At 41.2% G+C, this 12074-nt stretch overlaps 1 protein-coding gene across 2 annotated transcripts in view; it reads left to right on the top strand.

Moving 5' to 3' along the window:
- The window catches only part of COL24A1 (collagen type XXIV alpha 1 chain), a 301453-nt gene that overhangs the window by 194843 nt on the left and 94536 nt on the right, over positions 1-12074 (top strand). For both annotated transcript variants that reach the window (XM_019501556.1, XM_019501555.1), the window contains 4 exons: positions 4440-4493; positions 6548-6601; positions 8551-8604; positions 9714-9767. In XM_019501556.1, coding sequence (XP_019357101.1) covers positions 4440-4493; positions 6548-6601; positions 8551-8604; positions 9714-9767 — 216 coding nt within the window. The remainder of the gene's footprint in view (positions 1-4439; positions 4494-6547; positions 6602-8550; positions 8605-9713; positions 9768-12074) is intronic.

The raw sequence follows: 12074 nt of genomic DNA, 5'->3' as shown, positions 1-12074 counted from the left end.
GGAGATGGTTCTGTTTTGGTCAGGGGGCTGGACTAGATGACCTCCTGTGGTCCCTTCCAACCCTAATTTTCTATGATTCTATGATTCTAAGATGCCTCTCAGCAGGAAGAAAGAACACTTCTTACCTATAGTACAGTCACAGGCTGGGATAAACTGTCATAGTTCTATTGCATTTAAGTCATTAGATCTGGGACAATTAACAGCATCTGAGGATCTACCTGCCAGTTCACTTGTATGTTCTTTTCACAATTAATTTCCTAATTTCAGGCTATGATGTGCATTATACTTAGGACACAAATTTCAGAGCCATTAAGCTACCTCAGAAGGAGGAGACAAATACCTACTTGTTCATAAGAGACAAGGGCAGGTAACTGATTTAAGGTTTAATTAGTCTAGTTGTTTTGTCTTTTATTTCCCAATTATGTGGAATAATGCAGTGCCAAATTATAAACTGTTCACTGTCATGGGTGAGCAATTATTCACATGAGCAATCCAGTTGACTTCAATGGTTGTAAGGGGTGAAATCATTGAAGTGAGTGGCAAAATTCCCATTAATTTCAATGGGAGTCCTTAATTTATGCCAGGATTTTGCTTAAAGTAAATGAGCAGTTGTTACTATGTACAAAATGACAAATACACATATCTTCACAAGATGTAGGTGCCAGCATTTGGTATTCTCCCTTATGTTTTCCCACTGGTCTGAAAGACTGATTATACATTAATATTAAACAAGATATTCCTTCTGTTGTTCAATATGAAGAACAGTCCCCCCAGCCCCCAACTCCTACACACACACATGCATTGCTTTGACTTGCATTTGTTTAGAGGATGTCTCATTTTCAAAGTCTTTTCTGGCTTAGAAACTGGAGGCAGTTCAAACTAAAGGAATGTGTCTCCAGGATGGTAGAGTCATGTGGTGAAGCTAGTAAAAGTAAAACAACGTGTGGGTATGGGGAAAGCATGTGCAGTAGGATTAATGATTATATCTCAATTAAACCACAAGCTAAATGGAATTTTCTTCCTTTGGGGATGCTTTCATTTTTTTCCTAGGCAAATTTTATAAGCCTTTTGTGGAAAAGTTTTGCAAACACTGTTAATAGGCTTTATTTAGTTCATCCCTACATAGATATGTCTACTTGCCCTTAGGCTCTTTCCCCTCCTTTCATTAATCATGACTCCATTTTGTTAAAAAAGAAAAAAAAACAAATACTAATAGAGTTCAGAAGGAAAAATGCTTCAACAACAACTCAATAGTAGAACATCGATTACCTCTGCCTTTTAAAGCTGTTAGGATTGCCTATTTTCAATTATTTACACGTTAGAGAGATTTAGGAAAAAATAAGTTAATTTCATTGAGCAGTGCTCTTTATTCATAGATTTAAAAATAAAAATAATGCAGAATTATAACATTTTATATGAATGTTCTTAGCTGTTTTACTCCAAATCTTTCCATTAACTCCTTTGAGTTCTTTGTCAGCATATTTGTCTTCATAGGTATTCATATATGTATTGCTTCCTTCCACCCCTGAAACCCAGCTTCATCACTGTAATATCTAAAATGAACATCTAAACCATCAAACAACACAGGATAAGATTCTGAAATTAATTTAACCTCTTTAAAATAAATCTTTTTTATGTTCTTCATGCACATTAGTACTAATCATAGTGTGTGAGAGAAACTCTATGGGCATCCAGGCAAGTGTGCATGTGCAGTGTGTGGCGCCACCGACCAGTAAGCCACATGTGCTGCACCATGCTGCTGTTTAGCAGCGCAGCAGGGTTTTTTGACATTGGGAGATCCCAGTGTCAAAAAACCTGCACCAAAAAAAAGCAAGGCAGCACATGTGGCAGCAGCGTTTGCCACAAAACTAGAACCTGACTGGCCAAAGCCACACTTTGGCTGCCAGCCAGGGTCCACACACCTGAATTGCTACCACTGGCACCCCAGGATGCCCCAAAGACCCCAGGCAAGGCTGCTGGGGCCAGCCAAGATGCTGGACTCAGCCTCCCCTACCCCATCCAGGGCAATTTCCCACATGCCAGAGAGTATGTGCATGGGCTTTCCCCTGGGACAAGCAGTAGTGGCACAACTACATGCCACTTGCTATTTGTCCCTGAGGAAACACAATATATATGCTTATCTGGATGCACCCTATGATTGTGACTAATGACATTTAGCCAAATAGCCAATAGAAAAATAACCAATTTGCTAAACTAGAAGACAAAAAGAAAAAATGTAAGTGGCCTTCAGTCCTCTATACCCGTGAAGAGGAACATCACGGTAGCAGTCAAGTAGTTACCCTCTCAAAACAGTATTAGCTCTAAATTTTCTTGTTTGGGGGCTTCATTTAGCAAGGTGCTTAAGAGCCTAACTTTAAGCTCATGTGAATGAACTTTGAGTTCATGTGAATGAACTCAGTGAGGTCAACGCTTAGTAGTATAACCAAGTGGGGGAGAGGGACAACTGAGACACCAGCCCTAGGCACTGACTTGGGAGGCGTGTGCTTGCCTAAGTTGTGCGTTTAAGTACCTTGCTAAGTCAGGGCCTAGTATCACAGTGATATTAAATCTTATCTTTTTAAGTTCCCTTTGAATGTTACAATGGTATTGTGTGCACTGGAAGTACCCAGCAACTATTAACATTCCTACTTTGGCTTCAACAAGAGCAGAATTAGAGAGACTGAGTTAGTTTGAAATTATCTCAACTTTTATTAGTAGAGCATGCTCTTGGAACCTTTTCATATGGATCATTTGTTGTATCTAGTACATTGCTAATGGATATTGTTGGAGAAGTCTCCAAATGGAGTTATTTAATTGAAAAAAGAGGTAGAGAATCTGATCCTGTGCTTTAGCCAAAATTCCCTTTGATTTAGAGGGTCAGTTTGTCCATAGTAAGCTCAAGGAAAGTAATTGAACCCCAAATCCACTAGAGTTTTGCCTTTGAAGGGATTTGGACTCCCTCAGTCTTTGATTCAGTGACATATTTTATACTCTTTTGGAAATGTGTTGCCAGGACTGAAGTATTGGCAGAGCAAGAAGCTCCTTTAGTCATATGTTTGTAGAGCTCCTGGTATGGTGAGGCCCAGCCTGGGAGGCTTGTAGGTGCAAATCCTTTATCATAATAATTCAGTATTCCACTTTACTGCAACATCTTTTTCTGTTTGTGGATACGAGAGCAGGGGACCTTTCCACCTTTCTTACATCAGTCATGTACTCCCAGCAGAATTCTATATATATAAAAGCCTTAGTCTGTCTGTCTGTCTGTCCATAATGCTTTATTCGCACTCTGATTGGCTGACTGAAGCAACCAATCAGGGTGCTCCAAGAGCGTTCAGACAGGAGGCAGCAGCACAGTGGAGCGCTACCATGACAGTGGGGACAGAGTGGGGGGCGAGGCCAATAGCGCTGGTCACTACCCCTCCTCCCCCACCCCCAGCCCTGCTGCTTGCAGATAGCAGTGACAGAACACAGGGCCAGACACAGGGGAGCTGGGGGGAGGGGAGGAAGGTCACACTGATCTGGAGGCAATCCCGCCTCACCACAGCATCACGGCGGGGAATGGGACTGGGTGAGAAGTGGGCCAGGGACGGATGCAGGCCTCCATCTCCACCTACTCACTCCTCCCCATGACAGCAGGGACTGAGGGCCCAGAGGCAGCGCTGGCCTCGCCCCTCCCGTTCTGGCGCATGGGGCTGGATGCAGGGGGTAGGGGATGGTGCACAGGGCTGGAGACAGATCCAGCCTTGCCATGGCATCCAACAGATGCAAAAGGAAAATAAAAAAAAACACAAGCACAGAAAAACACAACACTGGCCCTGGCCCTGGTCCTTGGAGGCAGAGGAGGATGGTGAGGACAGACTGGCAAGGCAGACCACTGCCATGATGGCACGGAACAGATAGGATGGAAGGGGGGGCAATGCCAGCAGTGGACAGGGTGGGGAGCCCCAGAGGCAGAGTGGTGGCAGCATGGGGCATTGGGTGATGGCACTCCGTTTCCCGCCCCTCCCACCCCCGGTCATTCTTGACAGGAATTGGCTAGTCCATTAATAGTGAAGTTCCTGCTAAATACTGAAGAACAGGATAGTAGGGAAAAGTCTGAAGTGCTGTGGGGAGAGGATAGAGTTGGGGGGGATTTGACATAAAACACTGTTATCTTTCCCAAAATACTGTTAGCTAGGTAATACACCCCTTTCTCACTGAGAATAGCACTCATGCACAGTCCTATTGAGTACAGTTAGTCACTTACTAAAATGAATGGATTTCTCACAGGCGAACATTTATGCAAATAGTCCGTCTAAAACCACTACATCTACTTGAAACAAGTGGCTTACCAGGGTGAATACAGGCTCTACTGTCTAGCCTTAGGTTGTTGGTGGATACAAAAGCCTGAATCAGTATGGGCATTGCTCTAATAAAATTTGTTTTATTTTCATGTGTAGGGATCTGTGGGTTTACCTGGAGAAACTGGACCAGCTGGAAATCCTGGTGAAAAGGTAAGTTATAGCACTGATATATTCAGCAATATTAATCAGTTTGTGGAACTATATGTTGATGATAGGTAATTTAGTGATTACTGGGACATAACTAATATTCTAATAGAGATGTAACACCTGTCCAACTTGTGGCACCTTGGACTTTATTTTATAAAGAAATTTAAGGTTGTGTCTTTGATATAGTTAGAAGAGATATTTTTCATTCCCAAGTGCTTGCTTTATTACCCACTGCATTAAGTCTACTCTGAGTTTATTATTTGTTTTAATCAAGTGGCCATTGGCCACTTAGAGTGCAGACACAGTAAAAATCTCTGCAGCAGGATAGTACTTGTATTTAGTCTAATTAGTCTATTCCACAGTAAATGTTTCATGTAGACATGCCCAGTATGGAGTGGACACACCATCAGCTAGCCTGGTGGTTCTCAAGCTTTTTAGACCAAGGCACCCCTTGTTAGGTTTAAGGCACCTCTCCAAAAATGCCAACTGTTAGTTTTCACTCATTTTTTGATTATGGGAAAATAATACAGCAATCTTTCTATTGCAAAGAGCAAAGAAAGATCACAACCAGTCAGAATTTTTTAATCCTATGGTTTTTTATTTGAAATCAATGATTTTATCTTATGAATTGTGTTTGTACACCTAATGGAGCTAACACTTTGTGGCACCCCACATCATCCCTGAAAGGATCTTAAGGCACCCGAGGGTGCCATGGATCCAGGTTGAGAATCACGGAGCTAGCTCAACCTGTATACCTACAGTAGGCTCTATGACCAGGGTGGTGAGGGAGTCTCTTTACCCTGAGTAAAGCTGTTGCCCTGGGATATAATTGGCTAAGGGAATAAATACATGATTAGGACCCAGATGTAATTTACACCAGTGGAGATTTACTCCTCACTTTCTGAGTGACTTATACTGATTTAAAGCTGTATATCATGCATCTGCCCCACTTTTACCACTTAGTCAATTTATTTCATAATGTGTCATGTGTCCATACCCTTTGTTCTGAAGTTGACAGAGAAGTGGAACACTATTACTTGGCAGTAAGCATTTAATAACATTTCTGAGCTAGTTTCTAAATACAGTTAATTAAATAAGTCTGGTAAAACTTAGAATGTTTAAAGAGACTCTTTTAAGAAAAAAAGATGAAAAACAGGAAACTTTTACTTGACTGGATGTCAGTTTCAATTATAATAAAACATAATAGACTGTCAAAATGATCAGCGCCATCCACATTTCCACCCTGCAGGGATAAATTAGTTCCCTTCAGTTCATAGCTGGAATTTAAGAGGATGTTATTGGAAAAAATCCTGTTCTATGACTACATTATAATTTCCATTAAAATACGATATAATTATTTTCAGTTTATATTATCAGGGAATGGAAATATGTAGCATGAAAATATCAGTGGTCAAAACTTAAATTTAGAAAAGTCATAGAAGGCTTTAATTTTAAGTGTTTGCCTAGATATGATATCAAAGGCCTTTTTTAAATTTGTGGACACTTCCTAATTATACTCAGAGGATTGTTTTTAGATACTGTTGCTGAACGAAGAAGAAATGTAGCAAAATAAAGTTAATCTATCTGCAAAGGGAAATAAACTTCTGAGTGACAAAATAATGATTTCCATGACTATGCTGTTCCTTTATGCTTTTCTGACTTCATAATTTATGGTATCAAACTGTACTATGAAGTACCATATACATCTGTATAAAAACATATGGTTTGAGCTAGTATTATTTATTACTTTTAATATTTTTTTCTTACCCAGGTTGCTTAGCAGTCCCAAAAATACTCCCCAGTTTAATCACTCATCTTCCTACTCCTTGCTAATTCCAAAATATCAATTGTAAAGGCAGCTTGGACCGTGTATCTGTGATCTGAAATTACCCCAGAGAAGCTGGTGCTCCCTGCTCTCTGTTTTTGCCTTGCTTTGCCTGCTGTCCATGTTACAAGAACTTTAAGGGCTGCAGACTGAAGAAAACTTCCCACTCTACATCCAGAAGGAAATTGCCTAGATACCTGTCTGTTTATTTTTTTTCAATTGTTTGTTAAAGGGGGAGCGGGGCAGCCCAGGACCAGTGGGCCCTCCTGGAGAGAAAGGTGTCATGGTAAGCAATCAGTGAGGTACAGTTAGATTTATGTTACTTAGGGTAGGAAAACATACTTTTCAGCCACTCTATTAGTGATGGTTGGGTGGGGAGGGAGAGCAGCACTCTTACGTCTGGATCACTCTGACTTTAACCCTGAATGAAACCAGACTAAAGTTGGAGTGGTTTTGCTAGACTTGTACTGCATAGAATCACACAGATGTAACAGTTACAGTTTATATCAGTATCCTTTAATAGTGATACAACTGTTATATCTGTCTATTTGCAGTATTTACAGTGGAACTTTCCTTCCCTCAAAGTAATTAATTTTGGCCATTGTAACACTGGAAAGTAGTTTTTGTGATGTATTCAGGGGCAGATCCAAGGGGGGTGCAATGGCACGGATGCACCCCCTTTTCAGTCAACCACACTGGGGAAGCAGCAGCCAGGGACTTCATTAAGCTCCTGAAGCAAGTAAGAATTTCCCCTTCCCTTCCTCTCCATGTTCTGCAGCAAGTCGTCTCCCCTCCCATACCTTCCCATACTCGCCACCACCACCACTGTCTCAGGCTGTGCCAATGGTGGCAGTGGGGTGGGAGGGAACTCCAGAGCCACTTCTGCCCTCTCCAGCTCTCCCGTGTGGAGCTGGGTTCAGCCAGGGACAGCAGCAGCACTAGGCAGGTTTAGCCTTCTTATCCAGTCCCCCTGAGTGTTCTCTCCCAGCTTGGGAACAGGCTCAGGGGAAGGGAACCTAGCTGCTGCCACTGCTGTCTCTTACCAAGCCTGGGTTCACATGCAGCCTAGCAGGAGCAGCTTAGGAGCCCTTGCCCTACCACCCTGGGTCAGCAGGGTTCAGCAGCATTGGAGGTGGGGAGGGTAAGGGAGGGGAGGGAACATGCTGTTGAGCATGGGGGGGAAGGGAAGGGGGAAGGAAGACTTTTAAGAGCTGTAAATATCCACTTATTCATTATAAGTGTTATAAGCCTTACTTGAGCCTTACCCTGTTACAAGCTTGGTTTCAAGCAGATTCTCAGGAGACGGAAGCAAAGTTATATTCATTTTCCCATTTTCCAAAGGAACTTCCCATCTCCAACATGGCTTTGAAAAGGCACTAGTTAACATATGAACATGTTCCTGCTTCCAAGGGCTGTAGTGGTCCAGTAATACATAGAAAATATTTATAGGCTTTTCATTTGTTTTTTGTAAGAAGAACAGAGAGAATTGTAGGTAACATGCATTACATTACTACATGACATCTCCCTCTCCCCTGGGTTTAATGATCTTTAACAAACAACACTAAACTGTTCTTCACAGAAACAACTGATAGTAAGTGTTGTAGGAGGTCATAGTCCACCGAGAAGAAGCAGCCTTTCAATCCTTGGGATGGATTTGAAAATCAAGACCAGAGAGCTTGAAACTAGCTCTTTCATTCAGAAGGAAGATGGTGCAGAGCACTGGAGTAACATATTAGTGGGCTAATAGATTTTGTATCAGCTGTTCTAAACTAGTTATGCTATCTCTGAGAGGTACCACACTGAATCATCTCTAGGACAGGCTGGAAATGTTGTACACACTCCTAGAGCTGTGCCTGATCACACCTTGGCAAGTACATTTTCTCTATTACAGTTTTAGTGGAGATTGTTTTAACAAACATCACCTTCAAAGCCACCATTTTGGACTCACCAGACCGTGCTTCTGGGTAGCATTTTTCTTAGCTGGTATACAAGCTGGTGGACTATTAATGTTAGTGATGAGGAAAATTTTTTAAAAATGTTAGAGAACCCAGCGTATCACTTCCGACATTCAATGATATATCTGTGTACATCTTCTTTCTATATACAAAATGTTTGGGGAAGGGACTGCCAAATACTGTTTTTCTTATGCTCTCAGAAAATTAAATGGTGGCTTGCAGTACATTCCAGACAATTAAATAGGAGTTACTCAGTCCCTTATTTATACTTTTATTTTAGGGGTATCCAGGACCTCCCGGTGGCCCTGGGCCTGTAGGTCCACAAGGACTGCCTGTAAGTATAGAAGAATGGTTTACTTTCACATTAAAATGTTAATTTTATGGGTGATCAATTCATTATGTTTTTGTTATTAATCATTAACTTGACTAACTATCCTAATTTGCATGTGTCCAAGTGTTTATGAGGGATGGAAAATGAAGAAGCACCCAAAAACACCAAAAGGTTTGCTCTGTTTGCTGGCCACAAGTCTTATTTCTTATGTAGACCAGCTCACTAGAAAAAGATGCATTATGCACAATGATTACACTGAATCTCCTTTGTTAATACAATTTCTAAGCAGAATACAGTGCTTTTGTGTTATGCTAGCTAAGTTATGAGCTAACTGATGGCACTGTTAGGAAGAGTATATCAAAATGAGAACATCACATTACTATTTCTTCCCCAGAACCATGGCACAATGTACCATTAAGCCTATCTTATTGGACAAGATATATTGAGATGATATGATTGAATGTGGATCTTGAATAAGAAATATTTTTAGGGCTGTCAGTTAATCATGATTAATGCCTGCAATTAACACATTAATTTGATTGTGCGTTACTTTTTAATGTGCATTAATTGCTGCTGATGACGCATTAATCACTGCTCTCCCCTCACTGCTGCATGCTTGCCTGTGTGTTGTGGGGGAAGCAGCCTCTCCTCCCTTGCTGCTGCCTGGACACACACGCACATACACACCGCACATACACACCACACACCACACACACGCGTGCGCACACACACACACACACACACACAGCAGAGTCCTGGGAGCAGACTCAGCAGCTGGATTCAGATAAGTGTATGGTAGGGGTGGGCAGGGGTTGGAGGGCCAGGTCTTGGGAATGAATTAGGGTTTGTATACGTGTGTACATCCAAAGATATTTATAATAAATTGGGATTCTGTTATTGTTTAACTGCACGGTTAAAATTGTGATTAGTTACAACTATTTTTTTACATTCATTACTTTTTTTTTAACCATTCAACAGCCCTAAATATTTTGTTTTGTATTGTCTTTATTGAATTACTATATCAGTAGACATGTATTCTATAACAGCCCTCTTACTGTTTCTGGAGGTCCTTTCATAGGTGATGTTCAGTAATGAGCTGATTTAATACTTAGGGTCCTTCAGGCGCAAGAGGACCTCCTGGGCTACAGGGACCTAAAGGAAGAAGAGTAAGTAACATATTGTTGTTATATCTAAAGTAGTGGTCAGTATATGAATCTGATTTCTGAAGTCCCTGCATCGTTTCTTATGAATTATCTTCTGGGTTAGAAGATACCAGTTACCCATATTGACTCAGGTCATTTTAATTGAAAATCTGACACATGATACATGTACCTCTGTATAAGATGCAAGTTGAAGTTCCAGTTCTGCTTATACTGAAGTAAGTTGGTGTTTTTCTCTTCACTAATTGAAAGCCCAATCCAGGCAATGAGAGCCTTCTCATTAATTTGAATGAGTTTTGCATAAGGTCCGAGACACAAAATCAGTTCCAAATAAAGCAGTTAAACTGTAACATTACATGGCATGTTAACTCTTTTCTTTAAAAACTAGCTAATGTTTTTTCTTGGCCTTGGCCATTCATCCCCATTCAGTTAGCAGTTAGCACCCATCAGGAAACAAATGGTACCCTGAAGAACTGGATTCCTTTTGAGATGTAAAGTCTAGTATAAACTTGCCTAGAATGTATTTCATAGCTGGAGGTTTAATCTATGTTCCAGTGCTGGCTGTAAAGTATCTAGCTTTTGGTAACAGTTGCAGTGAAAACAAGTTGGCACAGACTTCAGCTTGGACTTCAACCTGGGATAACAACCTGTGTACCCAGACCACCTAGTAGAGTACGCACTAAGGACTGTGCTGCTATATCTTCACTGCTGTCATTATCCAAGCTAGCTAGAGTTGAAGTAGTATTGGTAATATGCTTTTCAATGTAGTATAGGCATGTTTGTAAATGTTTAAAACATTTCTAAAATTAGTTTTGCATAAGTCTTGAATCCTTTTCTGTCGAGCAGATTTTTGTAACAGAAACTAAAAAGAGGTTGTAGTTCATACAGTTTATGTCTATGCTCCATTATATAATTTTTTCTTTAAACTGTCATTGTCAATATATTTTATCCATAGATATGTTTATATAATTTATTTTACACATGCCATAAAAATGTTTTTCACTTGTGTTGGAGGAAAATAAATGTTTAAGAAATTTACATACATAAATGCATGCATATATATATTTGGAGATATATATATATATCCGAATAAGAGAATTTTCCACTGGAGAAGATTAGGGTCAGTAAATTTGCTTTATAATCTGCAAACATATTCAGTATATCCTTTTAATTTTTTCTCCCATGACTATGATTTATTACATGTTAAATAGCATATTTGGAGACAAGATGTAAATTATACATGTTCTCCCAGTATATTGGATATAACCTTTTATCCTGCTAAGTGGCCAAAGAATGTACCATTTTTCAAAAGAGAAACTTGATATCTTGCCAAGAATAATCTTCCTATGTCTAAATAAATCTGTTAATTGATTCTGGATTCTGCATTCATGGTACAAACATATTTGGACCATTTGTGAAATGAAGCTTGTAAAATGTGTAATCTCTGCTAAAAAAGTAGCATCGTAGTACTGAACTAAACCATATCATGAAGAACCTTTCAGTTGAAGATGCCATCCCACTGGCTTTTTCTTACTTTAGGTACAGTATAACTCATTCCAGGCTTTTACTTTTAAATACGTGAAGCAGAGTTGGAATACATACCCATGTCCATTTAAAACTCTTTACGCTAGCCTAAAATACCTTTGCAGTGATCAGATGTTCTTTTATAGTATTTCCTAAGGTTACCCTATGTCCGGGTTTTCCTGAACATGTCCACTTTTTGGGTCCTCCCATCTCCATCTGGGTGCTTTTTAAAAATATCAACAAACATCCAGGATTTTGCTCTGCCTCTGCTCAGCATTGGGTTTTTCCCAGCACTTCCCAGCTTGTCCTGTCAAGGAGCTGCTTGGGGCTGGGGAGAGCAGGGAAATGCAATTGGAGACAGGGGCATCATGTGTGTCTGCACATGTGCACCAGCTGCTGAAAGCAAGTAAGTCTATGGGAAGTGGAGGTTGGAGGGCCAGGGCTTGGGACTCTGAGGGGGGGAGTGGTGTGTGTGTGTGTATGTGTGTGTGTGTGTGTGTGGATGGGTGTGCAAGGGGGGCAGGTGCCTGCTGGCACTAGGGCTGCAGCAGTGGGGGAAGAGGAGACAGGTGCCTGCCTCTCTAGTAGGGGAAGGAAGCAGGGGGATTCCTTGGAGTGGTAGCAGGGAGCTGTGTGGGCAGCAGAGCTGGGGGGCAGGAGTGAGGGGCACTGGCAAGGCTGTGGGGGGCAAGGGGGCTGTGGAGGGTCAAGGGGCTGGGGAACTGTGGCTTGGGAATGAGGGGCACCAGGGGGTTGGGGGACTATGGGCTGGGAGCGTGGGGTACAGGT

This window comes from Gavialis gangeticus, unplaced genomic scaffold (assembly GCF_001723915.1).
Source record: "Gavialis gangeticus isolate Ggan-Ray unplaced genomic scaffold, GavGan_comp1, whole genome shotgun sequence".
Taxonomy (NCBI): domain Eukaryota; kingdom Metazoa; phylum Chordata; order Crocodylia; family Gavialidae; genus Gavialis; species Gavialis gangeticus.
The sequence above is the reverse complement of the archived record's forward strand: the minus strand, read 5'-3'. Positions and strand labels throughout refer to the sequence as shown.